The sequence below is a fragment of the Narcine bancroftii genome, chromosome 13 (assembly GCF_036971445.1).
Source record: "Narcine bancroftii isolate sNarBan1 chromosome 13, sNarBan1.hap1, whole genome shotgun sequence".
NCBI lineage: Eukaryota > Metazoa > Chordata > Chondrichthyes > Torpediniformes > Narcinidae > Narcine > Narcine bancroftii.
Window position 1 is genome coordinate 70,408,541 of NC_091481.1, and position 18,119 is coordinate 70,426,659.

Here is an 18,119-nt window from a genome sequence, read left to right on the forward strand (position 1 = left end):
AATCGATGCCCCTATATCCTGAAGTTGTACCCTCTTGACCTAGACACCCCTACCATGGGAAGCAACCATGCCACATCTACTCTGTCCAGGCCTTGCCTTATTTCCTGCATTACAATATTGCTGTACAATATTTCATGAGTTCTGAAGTGCTTAGAGACTACCCTGGAGATAGTAAAGATGCAAATTTATTTGCTGAACCAAGGATAGAAAATCAGAAGTGATATTTCACCTCAATGGCAGCTGCTGCACCACCTGCACCTCGCACTTTACTGTGTTTACACTTACATATTTTTCCTCAAGTTTCTTTGCCAAAGCTTCCACTTCTCTCCTTTCTTTCTCATCATCATTGAAAGGATCATCTGGATTGGTTGAATTTTTCTGTTGAAAACAAAGACAGAGATTTGTTTGAGATGGACCAAAGACAAATGAAGCAATCAAAATGGAATTGCATTTGTTGCCTCACTTGTCTGACCGGGGAAGAACTAACCGAAAACTAATCATCTCCTCACTTGTCAGGAAGACGCAACGGCGACTGCGCTTCCTGAGAAGACTGAAGAGGCAAGGCTACTGGCCACCTTTATGTCTAACTTCTACAGGAGCCTCTATCAAGAATGTCCTGGCCAGTTGCATCAGAGTACAGTAAAGTTGCTGCAGAGAAATGGATCGGAGATCAATCCTCAGGACCATAAGAGCAGCAGAGACAATCACTGGAGTCTCCATCCCCCCCCCCACCACATTGACATGATCTACCGGGATTGTTATGTGAAGACGCAAAAATCATTGAGGACCCATTTCCACCCTGCACACAGCATCTTTCAGCTGCTCCCGTCAGTGAAGAGATTCAGGAGGATCAGAGCCAGCGGCACCAGGCTGAGGAACAGCTTCTTCCCACGGGCAGTGAGAATGCTGAACGACCAAAGGAACTGCCCACACTGACCATCCCAGACTCTCATATTCATAAAACAATATTTATTTATTTGTATAGATTAAATATTTGCCCTGCATATGTATTGTTTGTGTGGATATTATGTCTTGTGTGTCTGCAACGTTTTGCACCAGAGAGCGCTGTTTCGTCAGGCTGTACTTGTACAATCAGATGACAATAAACTTGACTAAAAAGACCACAGAAGATATCAGCAGCCCTAGTAGAACTCCTGCCTCCTAGCTCCAGTGATCTCGATTCAATTCTGTCATTTGGTGCTGTCTATGTGGAGTTTGCTTAAAGAAATCTCTCGGTGCCTGCCACATTGACCACCGCCAGTGGGCTGATATCGCCTCCAACCGTGCATCTTGGCGCCTCACAGTTCGGCGGGCAGCAACCTCCTTTGAAGAAGACCGCAGAGCCCACCTCACTGACAAAAGACAAAGGAGGAAAAACCCAACACCCAACCCCAACCAACCAATTTTCCCTTGCAACCGTGCCTGCCTGTCCCGCATCGGACTTGTCAGTCACCAACAAGCCTGCAGCAGACGTGGACATACCCCTCCATAAATCTTCATCCGCGAAGCCAAGCCAAAGAAGAATGTGGAGTTTGCACATTGTCTGTTTTGTGCAGTTTGCTTCAGTTTTCCCCAGCACCCCAAAAATAAATGTTGGTTTTGGGTTAATTGACGACTGTAATAGCCACATTTTTTGGACCAAATTTTAGTTGGGGGGTGGGGAGTGAACTTTTATACATCATACTTTTAATCACAATAAGTACCTGCATCATTCAAAGTGTTGGGAGCTCGGATGGCAGGCGGCCAGGTCCAAAATGAGGGGGTCAAGTTTTATATAGGTCATACATGCGATTTTTTGGCCCAAAAAATTGAAGGGGGGGGTTCAGGGGGAGAGAGGACATCGACTGGTACACAGGATCAACTATTACATGTGGATATACGGTAATGTTATGAATACCTATTAGTGTATGGTTACAGTTAGCCTAGCAGTCAGCGGATTGCGCTTACTGCGCCGGCGATCCGAGTTCCAATCTGGTGCTGTCTGTAGGAGTTTGCATGTTCTCCCTGTGTCTGCAGGGGTTTCTTCCAGATGATTCAGTTTCCTCCCATCCTTCAAAACATACGGGGATTGTAAGTCAATTGGGTGTAACTGAGCGGCCCATGGCCGGAAGGGCTTGTTACTGCATTAGGACAGGGTAGCAGCTTAAGCATAAATGATAGTGGCCTTTAAGGAGTTTCTGCATGGACACATGAATATGCAGGAAAAAAGAACTATGTATCATGTGCAAGTAGCATATTTTTATTTAATTTGGGCATCATGTTTTACACAGATACCGTGGACTATGTTCTATAAAGGAAATTTGAAATAAAACAGAAAATGAATGAAATACTCTGCATGTCAATGCAGTCTGGTGAAAGGTCTTCGACAACTGCTGTTTCGTCTGCTGAGTATTTCCAGTTCAGTTTTATTAAGGATTTAAAATAATCTTTCAGTGCTTTAGGTACAAATGCAAGTGATGCAGTACTGAGCCAGTTTGAAGCCCAGTTAAGTATCCAACCTGTGAATGGAATAACTAGCAAGAAACCTGATGAAGAAATTCAGAAAGAAAATACAGCAACTACGAGAATAACAGGAAGACAAAAAGACACAGACAACGATGACTTCTACATCAATATCCACAATCAAAAAGTCACTGTAAATGTGTGGAAAAGAAAAAGTGTATATCATGGCTATTGTGATTTATGGTGTGAAAAATAAAAAATTTAAAAAAATAAAAAATAAAAAAATAAAAAAAATAAAAAAATAAAAATAAAAATAAAAATCCACAATCAAGGTCTTTTACCAAAGTGGTTGTACATGTAATTGAAAATGCTGGCAAAACCCAGCAGGTCAGACAGCATTTTGGGACCCTTTGAAGATGGCAGCACTGCCAAAGCTGCTGTAACAGCCACGCTGCCGCTGGTGTGGACGCATAGTGGGTGAAGTCACAACGATTCCCCCCCACAGGGTCCAATCAACTCTTTACAGGCTTTAAACGGCATGTAAATAGAGCCAACAGTGGTTTTATTTAAAAATTCTGGGCCCGAAATGGCGGTGCCCATGATCGGCAGCGGCCATGAGGGGTTGCAGACTCCAGGGAAGTGGAGGACTGGTGCAGGGCAGCAGAAATCAGGGAGAACAACCCCTGTTTGAGAAGGAGAAGCAGAGGAGACAGCCCATGAGACCATGGCGGCGGACCAGTGAGGGGATCTGCGGTTGAAGAAACGCACAGGTGGCGGACCGATGCCAACTCGAGGCAAGTTTAGGCTTTGGGCTGCTGGCAACTGCAGTCAAGGGACTCACAACTGACTGCAGTCAGCTGGAGACTCCCTCAAGAACTGGCTGAAGGGCTACTAGATATCGGAACTCAGATGCAAGTGGGTACCAAGGGCACTGAAGGGCTCCTGATGGTTTGGATTGGACTCTGTGTGGCTGGAGGTGAGTCCACAGACACTTGGGGACTCTGGGGAGGGGGGGGGGGGGGCGGGGACTCTCTTTTGGTTGTCTTTCTCTGACTGCAAGAAGTGCTTCAGGCAACGGCAATCTCCTGCTTTCTAAGAAAGGCAGCCAACATACTGAAGGACTCATCACACTCCAGACAAACTCTCATCTCCATCCTCCCATTGGGGAGAAGACTTAAGAGTGTAAAAGTGCACACCAACAGGCTTAAAGGCAGTTTTGTTCCTGAATGAAGCCCTCAACAATGCTTTCATGCTGCTAATTGATCTTTCTTTCTCATTGCAAACCTATACTCTGTAAATTATTTTCTTTACACACCTGTATGAATGTTAAAGGTACTCGGTTAGTCTGCATACAGGAGCCTTCTAACTGTACTCAGTGTAACATTGTAGTAAACAAACTTAAAAATGGATGCTTGATCCTCCATATGAAAGGCAAGTTTCTCTCTCTTTCTCTCTCTCTCTCTCTCTCTCTTTCTCTTTCTCTTTCTCTCTTTCTCTCTTTCTCTCTGTAATTTTTCACTGACTTTATTACATGACAATAAATTGAATCTTTATCAAAACTGGTGAGTTTTTCCAGCAATCCTTTCTATTTCAGATCTCAAGCATATGCGATTCTTTTTAATTTTTGCTATGTCCTACAGAGTTAAAAAGAACTCAATATCTAGGTCCATACAAGATGCCTGTGCAAAACACTTGGAAAAAGCCACCTAACACTTGGTGAAAGCTATATAAACCAAACACACCAGGAGTTGGCAGCTACCAGAAGTAGCAGCAAACTACAAAATAGAAAAAAAAGTTTAATATTTGGCTAAGGGAAAAATAAACCGAGATTTAGATGACGTGAAGCAGACTAATTGTACACCAGATGCTTCTGAATGCATCTGGTTCTTATTAGCAGGGGAAATTATCACAAGTAGCAAAATGCCACAGCACAAGACTTCTACCATATCTAAACTTTTAACGCTCAGTTAATCAGCAAACAACGTCTACAGGGATGCAGGAATGTTTTTCTCTCCTGATGGCAAAAAAAATTAAATTGGGTGGCACATTAGCAAAGAGGTTAGTGCAAAGCTGTTACAGCGCCAGCGATCGGGACTGGGGTTCGAATCCTGTGCTGACTTTAAGGTGTTTGTACATTCTCCCAGTGGCTGCGTGGGTTTTCCACCAGTGGCTACGGTTTCCTCCCACCTTTCAAAATGTACCGGGGGTTGTAGGTATTGGGTGTAATTGGGCAGCATGAGCTCGAGGGTCAGAAGGGCCTGTTACTGTGCTGTATGTCTACATTTAAAAATAATATATTTAAACCGCATCTCTGATGACCTGAAAGTTCATTTAATGAGGAAAGAAAATTCCGCAGCAGAGATAACTTCCTGTTCATCTTCTATCAAATTTAAACATTTTTTTTTAAACACAGAACTGCAAGATAGTTCAGGGATATGAGTAGAAGTTAGGAGACTATTTCAGCCCTCTGATATTTTAATCAAATTCTAGTTTTCAAATTCTACAACTTTTACACAAATCACAGGCCTGAAATCTGGGCTGACAATCCAGTGCAGGGCTCAACAGGTGCATTGTCTTCTTCGATGAAACATGACCAGTTTGCACTCTCGGGCAGACATAAAAACTATCTTTTGCACAATTTTGAGAAAACCAGGATATCCCTTGCATCTTTGCCAATATTTATCCTTCAAATAACTTCCAAACAGGTCATTATAACATTTTTGCTTGTGTGAAATAATTATGGATAAATTGATTGCCAAAAATCCAACACAGTTTAGCTTTTACTCCGCCTCAAATGTACTTTAGAACACCCTAAAAAGGATGTGAAAGGCAACATGCAAAAGAAAGATTTTTTTAAAATATATAATTATCAGGATGCAATTCTTGACAAAACCAAAATACTGGTAATTCAGACCCCAAGGGTCTACGACGACCCTCCTCAGGAGAGGAGCATTAATGGGCCTAATGAAAACATCAGAAATGCTGGAGAGGATGTTCAGCAGGTCACACAGTGTCATTAATTGGTAAAATATATTACTGGATTGTCAGCCCACACTTCTAGCCTGTGATTTGGGTACAGTTTAGTGAGAATTTGATTAAATGGCAAAATATCAAAGAATTGAAAGAGCCTCCTACTTTTACTCCATATCCCTGAAATATCTTCAAAAACCTATGTTGAAATTTGGCTGGAAGAAGATGAACAGGAAGTTAACTTTGTCGGTAACATATCTTTACTTCCTATGGATGCTGCAAGACCAGCTGAGTTCCTCCAGCATTTCTGTGTTTTTACTACAATTACAACGTCTGCAAGACTTTGGGATTTAAGGTTTGTTGCCCCTTAAATGCTGCTATCATCTGCTTCTGCTGCTACCCCTCCTTAATTCATCTGCCAATGAAGACAGAAGCAAAGTATTAAGCCAGTTCTGCAGAATAACAAGCGTAAAACACGAAAGTCTTCAGTCTCTGTGGGTGAAGTAAAAGCACAATGCTGGAGAAAGTCAGCTGGTCAAAGTGTCCTTTAAATACCAAAGATAAAGATGCATAACCAACGTTTCAGACGATCCCTTCATCAAGGTGTGAGCAAAATGTAGGTGAATTCGGGGGCCTACCTACATGTAATTTTTTAAATTTAAACATACAGCATGGTCACAAGCTATTTCGGCCCATTAGTCTGTGCCACCCAATTAACCTACACCCCTGGTATGTTTTGAACAGTAGGAGGAAACTGGAGCCCCCAGGGAAAACCACACTGACACGGGGAGAACATACAATACTCCTTAGAGAGAGCATGGGATCCGAACCCCATTCCCAATCGCTGGTGTTGTAAGTGTTGCGCTAACCACTACGCCAACCGTGCCACCCTTTATCTTCACTATATAAAGGACACTGCTTGACCTGCTGAGTTTCTCCAGCATTGGGTTTTTATGCATAATAACAATGCCAGCAACAACAGGATTCCCCAGCAGTTTCTCAGTGAGAGAAGAGGCCTTGTTCAAGGAAGCAACAAATATACTAATTTCCACCTATTGCTTACTGAACATAGTGATCGTTCAAATCTATACATTCAGATAACAGAGCACCTTGAACTCAATAACCAAAAAGTCAATAACAAAAAAAAGCCAACTTCTAATGTGGTTATAATAATCACAGGAAAATGGGAATTTTAAATTTAGACATACAGCATGGTAATAGGCCATTTTGGCCCATGAGCCCGTGCTGCCCAACTACACTCAATTAACCTACAACCCCAGTACATTTTGAACAATGGGAGGAAACTGAGCACCCGGAGAAAACCCACACAGACACAAGGAGAACGTACAAACTCCTTACAGACAGCGCCGGATTTGAACTCCAGTCTCGATCGCTGGCACCATAATCGTGCTGTGTTAACCACTACGCTAAATGTGCTATTCGAAGCAGGGTGGGGAAGGTGAGGGTACAGGTAGAAACGATCATGATCATGAGTCAGTGGAGTGGCTTGAGGTGCGTGGGAAATTCGTGAGATGGCAGCGAGGAGTAAATGCTCACAGTGGATGTGGAGATAATCCACAGGATTGCAATGATGCGGAAATCCAGGGCAACGAAGGAAAAACAATGGAAATGGGCTGATTCTTCAGAACAGCACCAGATCTGTGAGAATGAGTAAAAGGTGCAGAAGGAATGTGCTGGTCTCAATCGGGCACAATGGGGAAAGGTGATGGACCTGTTGAGGAATAGACCAAAGAGGAGATGGAGCAGGATGAAAAAGAAGGGAAGGTGGGCATTTAGGTAGAGCAGTGGAGGAAACAACGCACAAGGGTCAATTCAGTGAGTACGTCAGGGTGGTAGGGACTCGACAAAGTCAGAATACTGATGTCGATGGAGGAGATTTAACTCAATGGGACCATGAGTGGGGTGGGGAGATGACTCAGTGCTTCAATAGGGATTGTGACCCAGCACGGATCATGAGGATGGCGTGATTGGGTAGCAATCGTGACCTAGGATAATGTTCATCAGATCCCAGACCATTCAATGAACCATTGAGAGGGGATGGGGTTTGGGAAGCAACCCAGCACAGTCTATGAGTCAGTGACCATCAGATCCCACACTGAACAATGGGAATCGTGAGAGGATGGGATCTGGGAAATGACCCAGTCAACGTGGGTGCAACTCGATAGTCAACAGAGGCTTGACGGCAATGGTATGACTTTAGGGGGGGGGGTGAAGAGTGAGCAATGGCTGGATCAAAGGGATGCAGAGTAAATACATGATAGCAATGAAACATGAAAGTCTGCAGACACAGTGATTGAAGTAAAAACACACAAAAATGCTGGAGGAACTCAGCTGGTCTCACAGCATCCACAGGAGATAAATTGCTGACGTTTTGGACCTGAACCCCTCTTCAAGGAATAAGCAAAGTGCAGAAAAGCTCAGAATAGAGACAAGGCTGGATGGGGAGAGGAATTCAGAACAACAAAAGGTGTTACGGATATGATATAAGGGGAGGTGAGAATAGTTTTTGACTCTGAGACAGGAGACAGAGGGAAAAAGTGGGGGGGGGGGGGTGGGTGGAGAGAAAGAGAGCACACACTGGGGAAAGGCAATGGGGGAAGTAAAGGGTAAGGTTTAATGAAAGCCAGAGGTCAACGTTAATACCATCCAGTTGGAGGGTGCCCAGATGGAAGATGAGGTGTTGTTGGAGGATGCCTAGACAGAAGATGAGGTGTTGTTCCTCCACTTTGTGGGTAGTTTTAATCCAGCAATGCATGAGATCAGAGACAGACATGTTGGCAAGGGAATGGGGCAGGGAATTGAAATGGGTGGCCACTGGGAGATCTACGCTATTGAAATGAATGGAGTCGATGTGCTCAACAAAGCAATTTTCCCATCTCTCCGATGTAGAGATCACAGTGGGAACACCAGAAGCAGAAGATGACTCCTACAGATTCACAAGTGGTGTTGTTTCACATGAAAGAACTGTTTATGGCCCCAAATAATGGTGAGGGAGAAGGTGTGGGTGCAAAGGGGCAATTGGTGGGGACTGGATGAGGGAGTCATGGAGGGAGCGGTCCCTAGAGAAGTCACAGAGAGAAGGGAAGATGTTTCAAGTGCTGGTGACAGCAGTTCAGTGGAACCAGAGAATGATGACAGGGTCTAAGGGTGCACACCCCAGCAGGCTCAGGATGGGAGCCTCAGTGAGTCGATCAGTGGGTGATGGTGGGGTATATGGAGTGCACACTCCAGCAGGTTCACAGTGGGAGCCTATAGTGGGGTGTATGGGATACACAGCCCAGAAGTTCAGGATGGCAGTCTAGGGAGGAATGTATGGGTACCCAACCCTGCAGGTTCGGGGTAGGAGCCTGGAGGAATGTATGGGGTGGACATCCCAGCAGGTAGGCAGTGGGAGCCTCAGTGAGCCCACGGGGCAGTGACACGGGGCCAGGCCGAGCTGTCAGGGGGGGAGAGCAGGGAGATGAGTGCAGGCCTCGGGGCTCAGTGACAAGCGGTTGCCCTGTCATGCCATTGCCCCCCCCCCCCCCACCACCACCACCACATCCCCAGGCCCCTACCTTGGCCTCCCGCAGCAGCTCGCTGTAGTTGTACTCGGTGTGGCTGCGGTCGCTCGGCTCGCTCAGCCGCAGGCCGAAGCGCACGTTGCCCCGCTCCTCTCGCCGCTTCTTCTTGGCGGCAGCGGCGGGCGGCGCGGGCACGGTGTTGAAGGCCACCCTCCGGGCCTCTGCCATGTCTGCGCGGGGCGGGCCTGCCGCGCCGGGCCGGGGCCGGAGCCGGGGGCCGGCGCCAGGCCGCTGGGTCGCTGCTGGCGCGATCAAACCCCCCCCCTCCCCTCACTGAGCCCACACCAGCGCCGCCATCTTGCGCGTCCCCACGTCACAGAAATGCGTACGCATTCCACGTTACGTCATAGCCATGCGTGTTTGCGTCATCTTAACAGGGCAGGACGGTCACATTGATGACGTAATGACTTTTGCAGCCTGGCTAGTGTTTCCACATCCAACAGCTAATACCTTGTAATGAAAGGCAGCAAAACCAAGGAGATAGTTGTGGACTTCATGGGGAGGAGATCATTAGAACGTGAACTAGTCCTCATGGAGGTGTGAGAGATGAGTAAAACTAATATGAAAATATGAGAGATGAAGAAAGCTAGTATGGATATCTTCTTTGGCTTGGCTTCACGGACGAAGATTTATGGAGGGGGTAAAAGTTCACGTCAGCTGCAGGCTCGTTTGTGGCTGACAAGTCCGATGCGGGACAGGCAGACACGGTTGCAGCGGTTGCAGGGGAAAATTGGTTGGTTGGGGTTGGGTGTTGGGTTTTTCCTCCTTTGCCTTTTGTCAGTGAGATGGACTCTGCGGTGTTCAAAGGAGGTTGCTGCCCGCCAAACTGTGAGGCGCCAAGATGCACAGTTGGAGGCGATATCAGCCCACTGGCGGTGGTCAATGTGGCAGGCACCAAGAGATTTCTTTAGGCAGTCCTTTTACCTTTTCTTTGGTGCACCTCTGTCACGGTGGCCAGTGGAGAGCTCGCCATATAACACGATCTTGGGAAGGCGATGGTCCTCCATTCTGGAGACGTAACCCACCCAGCGCAGCTGGATCTTCAGTAGCGTGGACTCGATGCTGTCGACCTCTGCCATCTCGAGTACTTCGACGTTAGGGATGAAAGCGCTTTAATGAATGTTGAGGATGGAGCGGAGACAACGCTGGTGGAAGTGTTCTAGGAGCCGTAGGTGATGCCGGTAGAGGACCCATGATTCGGAGCCGAACAGGAGTGTTTGGCCTGGAAGTCAGCCTGAAGAAAACTGAGGTCCTCCATCAGCCCCCCCCCCCCCCCCCATCTCCATCGGGCACACAAAACTCAAAACGGTCAACCAGTTTACCTATCTCGGCTGCACCATTTCATCAGATGCAAGGATCGACACGAGATAGACAACAGACTCGCCAAGGCAAATAGCGCCTTTGGAAGACTACACAAAAGAGTCTGGAAAAACAACCAACTTAAAAACCTCACAAAGATAAGCGTATACAGAGCCGTTGTCATATGGATATATGTGTAATGAATAAAGCCAGTATGAATAGGATAAGGATAGATAATAGAATGTAGGAAGTAAAGTTAGTCTGAATAAGATAAGGGTCTTCTAGCCTTAGACAGAATTAGCAAGTTCTGCATATAAGAAGTTAGTAAGCCCTGAGGGTTGGGAAGGTGTGAATAAGGACAAATTTGTGAATAAGGGGACAAGTTTGTGAATAAGGACAATGACATGATGGGGCACCGACCGGATACCCCCTGGTCCTCCAAGTTCACAGAAACAGCACGTAGGCAGACAGGATTGCCTAATGCCAAACTCATCCAGGAGGCAGAAGAATGTAAGGGGGAGGGTACTTCTATACTGAAATAAACTGTATAAAAGTTGGGTGAGCCCCAGTGTATGTGTGTATTCCCAGGATAAGGGGAAGCACCCAACTTTGCATTGTTGTATAATAAATGTTCTTTGTTCTCAATTTTTGTCTCGAGCAATTTCTGTGAAGGTACTTCTGTTTCTCACAGAGGAGTCAGTGGGCAGCAGAGTTAGTGCAATGCTGTCCCAGCGCCAGTGATCGGTTCTGGGGTTCAGATCCCGCGCTGTCTGTAAGGAGTTTGGACATTCTCCCCTTGCCTGCGTGGGTTTTCCCTGGGGACTCCACTTTCCTCCCACTGTTCAAAATGTACCAGGGTTGTAGGTCAATTGGGCGTAAATTGGCACGGACTCATGGGCTGAAATGGCCTGAAACTGTGCTGCATGTTTAAATTTAAATTTTAAAATTAAAAGTTCAAGTTCCTGGGTGTCAAATCTACCTGGGGCCTCCACGTCAATGCAATCACGAAGGAGGCTTGCCAGCCACTAAACTTCATGAGGAGTTTGAGATTTGGTATTCCACCAAAGATTCTTGCAAATTTTTTTACTGATGTACTATAGAGAGCATTTTGACCAGTTGCATTTCTGTTTGGCGTGGAGATGCCAGTGCAAAGGATGGATAAAAGCAACAGCTGTGAGTTCAGCCAGTGCCATTGTGGCCATTAGTCTCCACTCCATGGAGGACATCTATAATAGTTAATGTCTTAAGAAAGTAGAGGCTACTTTCAAGGACTCCCACCATCCAGGCCATGTCCTCTTCACTGTGCTACCATCAGGAAGGAGGTACAGGAACCTAAAGACAAGCACTTATCGACACAAGGACAGCTTCTTCCCTCTGTCATCAGATTTGCACCTTCCATCGTTTTATGAAAGCATTTTCTGTTAATGATTCCCTATTTGTTGTTACAGGGTATTTTATATTTTATATATTAATAGGTCTTTAAAAGAGATAGATTGTGGGGGTTTAGTGTTGGTCACTTCACAAACAGATACTTAAAATGCAAGAGCTTTGCTGAAGCTAGGCATTCAGGCTCAGTGACTTTGCAGAGACAATGGAACTGCTTTGGAAGGAACTTCAGAAGTAGGTGCAAATGTAACAAAGTCTGGGCTCAAGTGCTGATAAAGATCTTTCAAGGATTGGGTTTGGAGCCTTAGAAGGAGGTCTACTTTTTACAAGCAGAGAGAGAGAGAGAGGTCAGTTCTGCAGTAGCTTTTTTGAGGCTGCAACATGGAAAGCTGGTAGGCTTGTTGAAAACCCCATTTTGAAGAAGGGTTGTAAGTTCTGAGTTCAGCCTGTTGAAAACCCTTGTAGTCCTTACAAGAGGAAATGGCTGGCTACAGTGTTTCTCCTGAAAAAGGGAAAGCAAGAGAAACTGTGTGGTGACCTGGAAGAAGAGGTTATCATTTGAAAAACCCATGATGGGGAAAGTTTCTTTGGCAAGACACTGAAGTGACTGATAGGAGGAAATCAGTTTGTGTGTGACCAACGAGCAACAAATCTCTCTCTGAAACCAACAAGAACCTTCCTGAGTGGTAACTATTTACCTTTAAGCACCAGAGCCTGGTGAAAATTCATAAATGTTATATTCTGTGCACAGTATAAGAATTGCCTGATACCGGTGAACTTGGAGAAGTGAGAAGAGAATAACTGGACTGTTAAAGCAAAGAACTTTCCTGCACATATACACATTACATACACATGTGCTTAGAATTAGAAGGGGGTTAAGTTAATAGGAAGAAGTTAAAGTTTGATCCTGTTTTTATGTTTAAAGAAAATTAAAAGCAACTTTTGTTTAAGTAACCATTTATCTTGGTAAATTTCTATTGCTGTTGGGTTTTGGCCTTGTAACATTATACTTTTGTGTCTGTTGTGGCTCATTTACCACCAGAATCAGAATTTATTGTCATGAACATTGTTTTGCAGCAGCATCATGGATGCAAATATTGCAATAAGTTACATTTAAAAACGTAAATAAATTAGAGCAAAAAGAAGAGAAAGTAAGGCCATTGTCCATTCAGACATCTGATGGGAGAGGGGAAGAAGCTGCCCTTGTGCTGCTGGGTGTTTGTCTTCAACATTTGTTGATTAAGGGATGACTCCTCCTTTCTTGAACTATTTAAGCAGAAAGGAGGCTTGTGTGTGCTGTTGAACCTGTATTCCCTCATCACATTAGCTTGCACCTTCATTTTAGTTAATTACAAAGTGATTGAAATATCCCATGAATATTATTTCATGCTAAATTCAGAATTTTCCCCAAATTTGTTCACACCTTTCTTAATTCTTTTCCTCCCAGTTTTGGGCAGCCCATAAACTACCCTTATTAGTGTGATTTATCCTTTATTATCTGCATCTGTTTGTGTCATACTGAGAGGTAAACACTTTTCTCCTGTCAGTATGTTATTTCTGATAAGCACATCAACTTTAACCCTCCTTTGGTCCACTCAATCTACAGAATACTGTACAGTTTGGGGAGCAATATTTGATTGTAACATTATACTGGCATTTGTGATGGTAGCAGGCTGACATTTGTGTTCATGCCTGGACGTCTACTTGAGGTGGTGTCTTAAGAAGGCAGCCTCTTTCCTCAAGGACCCCCACCACCCAGCCTGTGCCCTCTTCACTCTGCTACCATCAGGAAAGAGGGCCAGGAGCCTGAAGACAAGCCCTTGGCGGCACAAGGACAGCTTCTTCCCCTCCGCCATCAGACTCCCGAATCAATGAACCAAAGACGTTGCCTTACTGTGACTTTTCGTGCATTATTCATTTTTTGGAAAGTGGCTTATATGAACGTTAGCACCGTGATGCTGGCACAAAACAATGAGTTTAGTGGCTTGTTCATGACACTAAATGCTGATTGATTGAATAATTCTTGTTATGTCTGATTCCTTGTGACAGATTATAACCTCTACTTTTCAATGTTATTATGGGCTGTACAGGCCCTTTGCCTCAATCTATACACTACTGTACCTACCTTTCATATTGTATATTAGGTCCTGGCTATCAATTGTTTTGCAGATTAACTATAAATTGAAGTGCTCTGTAATTCTGATAATCACACAAGCCCCAGTGAAGACTTCAGAGAAGAAATTGAAATAGGCTGTAGCAATGGTCAACCTAGAGACTGGGATGCAGAGGTCTGCTTAAAGTTATTGAGAGAAGATGCTCCGTTTCAAGGCTAGGTGAAGACTTCGTCCGAGTGGTATCAATGTTTTCTTCTGAATGGATACAACAAAATGAACAATGCAATTTCTAACAAAATCTATTTTCAGGCTCTGTTGCTGAACATATGAGACACAAGGTGCTTAGAGCAAATTGTGTGATCTTCATCAAAGCCTTCCTCTGGGAAGACACCCAAAATGGTGGAGAGGGGCTTGTAGGGTGATCCAAAGGCTCTCCGAGGAAAAGAGAATAAAGGATAGAGACAAGAAGATCCCTTAAAATAAGACCCCAAAAAGGAAGACAACCAATAATACAAATAGAAGAGTGAGAAGGAAAAATATGGGAAAAAGAATGAAGAATCAGGATAGAGGAAAAGACACCACGTGGTGGAGATGGAGAGGCCGACCCGGGGACTAACAAGACGTCAGTGGCAGCAACAACGGAGCCCCAAAGCTTCCAGAGGGAGGGAAAAACGAGATGTTCTCGATAAGGGTGGATCTCAAGGGGGCTGGTGGAAGGACGCAACTGAAGCGGAGGGAGCACTGTCGGGCGTGGGAGAGGGGGAGACCTGAGACTCCGAGGGCCTAGCCAAGGTCAAGTCAACAGTTACGTGGGCGGCGACAGGAGCGCTGGAGATTCGGGGACCCAAGGTCGCAGGGGCCAAGCTGAGGAGGAGCTGACGGCAACGCGGGTGGCAACTGGAGTACTATCAAGCACAGATGGTTCGGGGGCCGAGGTGAGGAAGAGTGGACAGTGATGCAGCGGTGGAGAGAAGGACCCCACAGGCTGGAAGAAAAAGGAGAAAATAAAGACCTAGCTGGTAAGGCCGCTCCAACTGGTGGGTGCAAAGAGGTCAGGTCCAAGGTGTCAGAGGGCATTTGGGGTGTCGAGCCTGGAGGTCTCCAGGAACAGTGCGGCCAGATGGGATTTGATGGGAAAGTAAAGTGGTGGGGTGACCTGGAGTTGGAAAGCGAAGTGATGGAAGAGGAAGAACATTACAGGGATGGAAAAGACAGATAAAGGGGGCAGAGGGCCTGATGCCTTTTGCCAGTGAGATTCTGGAGGCCATTGGCCAGTTAAAAAGAACTTTGAAGACACTGATGGCAGGGCAGGGGGCAATCAAAGAAAGGCTAGAAAAACTGACAGAAAGGGTATCTGAAAAGGAAAAGAGAATTGAGGGAGTGGAAGAAAGATTGGATAAGAGAGAGAACAAAATGGATGCATGGGAAAGGGATGTGGGAAAAGAAAGATACCTTAGAAAACATCAGCAGGAGGAATATGGTTAAAATTGTGGGGGTGAAGGAGAACAAAGAGGGGAGAGACATGGTAGAATTCCTGAAAAATTGGATTCCAGATACACTGGGGAGGGAAAAAATTGGAAATAACTTGGAAATAGAATGGGTCCACCAGTCTCCCTTCCTCCCCGGGGCCAAACCAACGGCCATGCTCTATCCTGGTAAGGCTCCTTTGCTACCGGGATAGAGAGAGGATTTTTAAAAATTATTTATATTTATATATATATATATATATATATATATATATATATATATGTATAAATAAAACAGGCAGCGGCAGTGGGTGCAAAGAAAAGTGAGGGGGGTCCAGTGAATATGAGAGGGAGGTTTTTTTCTTCCCGGACATAAGCGCCGCGCTATTGAAATACCGGAGAGAATTTGACCCACTTTTAAAAAAAGAGCCTTAAACAAAAAGGAATAGAGTTTATCCTCCTTCATCTGGCAAAGCTGAAGATAGTAATGGCAGGAAGGGTAAGAAAATTTTTTAAGGATCCAAGAAAGGCAATGACTTTGTAAGAACCCTGCCACCACTTCAGGATTAATTGTAAATGTTAATACGGTAAATGGGTGCATTAGGCACATCTCAAAATGGCGGGGGATTGGCACCAATATCTTTGTTATTGGCACTGGTTGGGGAGGGGGTAAAGATAAACTAAGAAGGGGGGATTTATGGGCTGTTTTTCGTTTTGTTATTGATGTAATTTAATTGGCTGTACTTTCAGTTGTATGAGGGTGAAGGGATAAATGTTACATGAATGTTAAAAGAGATAATGCTTGTTTGATGAGTCTATGAAAATTAAAATATTCAAAAAATGCCTCTCTCTGGAACTTATACTGAGCTTAAGATGATAACACAATTCACAATGAAACATTCAATTATGAAAGCTAATAGCCAATATTGTATACAGTACATTTCTGATTATCTGAAATGCTTGGGACATGACCTATCTCGGTTATATGGATTTTTTTGATCAATAAATGGTCCAAAATATTAGACGATTACAAGAGTATTCACAGAGGAGTCTATTTTGTCATTCTGGGGAAGGGTATCTCAGAAGGCTCTTCAAATAAGACCATATAGATAGAGCGTAGAAACAAAAAGGGACAATCATTTTGCTCGGTGTGTACAAGAGGCTTCCTGACAGCACTGCCTGAGTCTGTTGAAGAGGCAGGCACTGTCACAGAATTGTTGTTGGGGAGTCGTTCGTTAGAATGGACTTGCTGAGCTGAGCGAGCTGTTTTGGGCTGTAAGTCAAGTATCAGAAGCATCTTCAGATTTGAGTTGGATTAACTATACGTGACAGGCAGAGTCAAGTTCAATTATTCTGTAATTGCTTTACACCAGTGGAGAAACCAGATGAAGGGATTTGCATCTCCACTTGCACCTCACCATTTAATTTTCTAAGCATGTAATTTACTCAGCAATTGAGTTACCATTCAGTCATTCTCAATCAAACAGCTTCTGACAACTCTGTACAAGATCTCTTTTGAATAAAAAAATCCACATCCTCTTTCAATTGGTAAGTTATCAATTATATCTGAGCAGAGGGTGGGGTGGAAGAGAAAGATAAATAGATTTTATTTATATATACATATATTTAAAAAAAATAAACATACAGGACGATAACAGGTCCTTTCGGCCCACGATCCCATGCTGCCCAATTAAACTCAATTGACCTACAATCCCTGGTATGTTTTTGGATGGTAGGAGGAAACTAGAGCCCCCAAGGAAACCCACACAGACACGGGGAGAACATATAAACTCCTTATAGACAGTGCCGGATTAGATCCCATTCGCTGGCACTGTTAGAGTTTTGAGCTAACCATAAAAAAAGGAAAATCCATTCTTTAATCTCACACCAATTAAATATACCCTCTCCATCTCTGGCAATAAAAGTACATCAGAAATTAAAACTTTATTTACACAAGTTACAAATTTTTGTTCCTAAAGGTATTACACAAGTGGCAATGTAAATACATGGAGTAAGAACATTAATAACAGAAGCGTCACCCAAAAAAAATTGATAAAAAGTTAAACAGGAAAAATTGATAAATATTGTTTTGAATGGTTTGTGGGTCCGTATTCTCCCTGAGGTGTGGGCAGGTCGGGTTCCTCAGATACAGGATACACCCTGTTACAAGTTTTTACAGGCTCATCTCAATGATATTGTCAGGCTATTCCATGCAGAGCATTATGAAGGTGAGTATAAGTGCACTACCAATATTTAGTTACGCTCCACCATACATTACTTCCCAGCTTGGAGCTCCTTCCTGCTCCAGTCCCGCAGTTGGTGCACACCCTGACTGAAAATGATTGAGTGCACCAGGCGGGTTGCCTGATGCCTTTCAGATCTCGCCCTGCTGATTTGTCGCCTTCCTTCCCACCCCCCCCCCCTTATTTTTCTCCATGAGAATTTGGTGGGTTGGAAACCACAGAGGTGGTGGGTGGGGGAGGTGCTAAATGCTGCAAGTGGTCTCCATGGACACACATATTAGTGCTGGTACAAACATTCTCCTGTTTTAAAAAATTACCTTGCTCATCCCGCAATGTTGACTCGCGCAGCCCTAAAACAAACTGATCCAGAAAAATTCAATGAAACAAACACAAATACCACCTTAGATCAGGGTAAAATTTGCCTGATCATGTCCTAATAAGTGGATGTGGGGGTCATGGCAGCATATTGTCTCGAAGGATATCGTCTTGTAATTTTTGAACCCTCTTTTACTCGACAACCACAGCCCACGCTCTGGCCTGTAACCTCTCTGTTCATTTTAATGGGTGTATAAAAATATTATGCCTGTATGATTGAATGGTACAGATGCTGAAATG

The 18,119-nt window shown here is 44.5% G+C and overlaps 1 protein-coding gene across 9 annotated transcripts in view; it reads right to left on the minus strand.

The window, feature by feature from the left end:
* The window catches only part of LOC138748890 (ubinuclein-2-like), a 70,294-nt gene extending 61,060 nt beyond the window's left edge, over positions 1-9,234 (minus strand). For 7 of the 9 annotated variants that reach the window (XR_011348300.1, XR_011348304.1, XR_011348303.1 and 4 more), the window contains exons 1-2: positions 8,991-9,234; positions 286-378 (exon numbers count right to left, since the gene is read on the minus strand). Coding sequence is in view for 1 of the 9 variants with exons in the window: in XM_069909769.1 (XP_069765870.1) it covers positions 286-378; positions 8,991-9,164 (267 nt within the window). In the remaining 8 variants the exon portion in view is untranslated. Of the gene's footprint in view, positions 1-285; positions 379-1,897; positions 2,023-8,990 lie in introns of those variants that run through there. The other 2 variants (XR_011348307.1, XR_011348305.1) reach the window with 2 other exon arrangements.
* Positions 9,235-18,119: the final 8,885 nt, after the last annotated feature.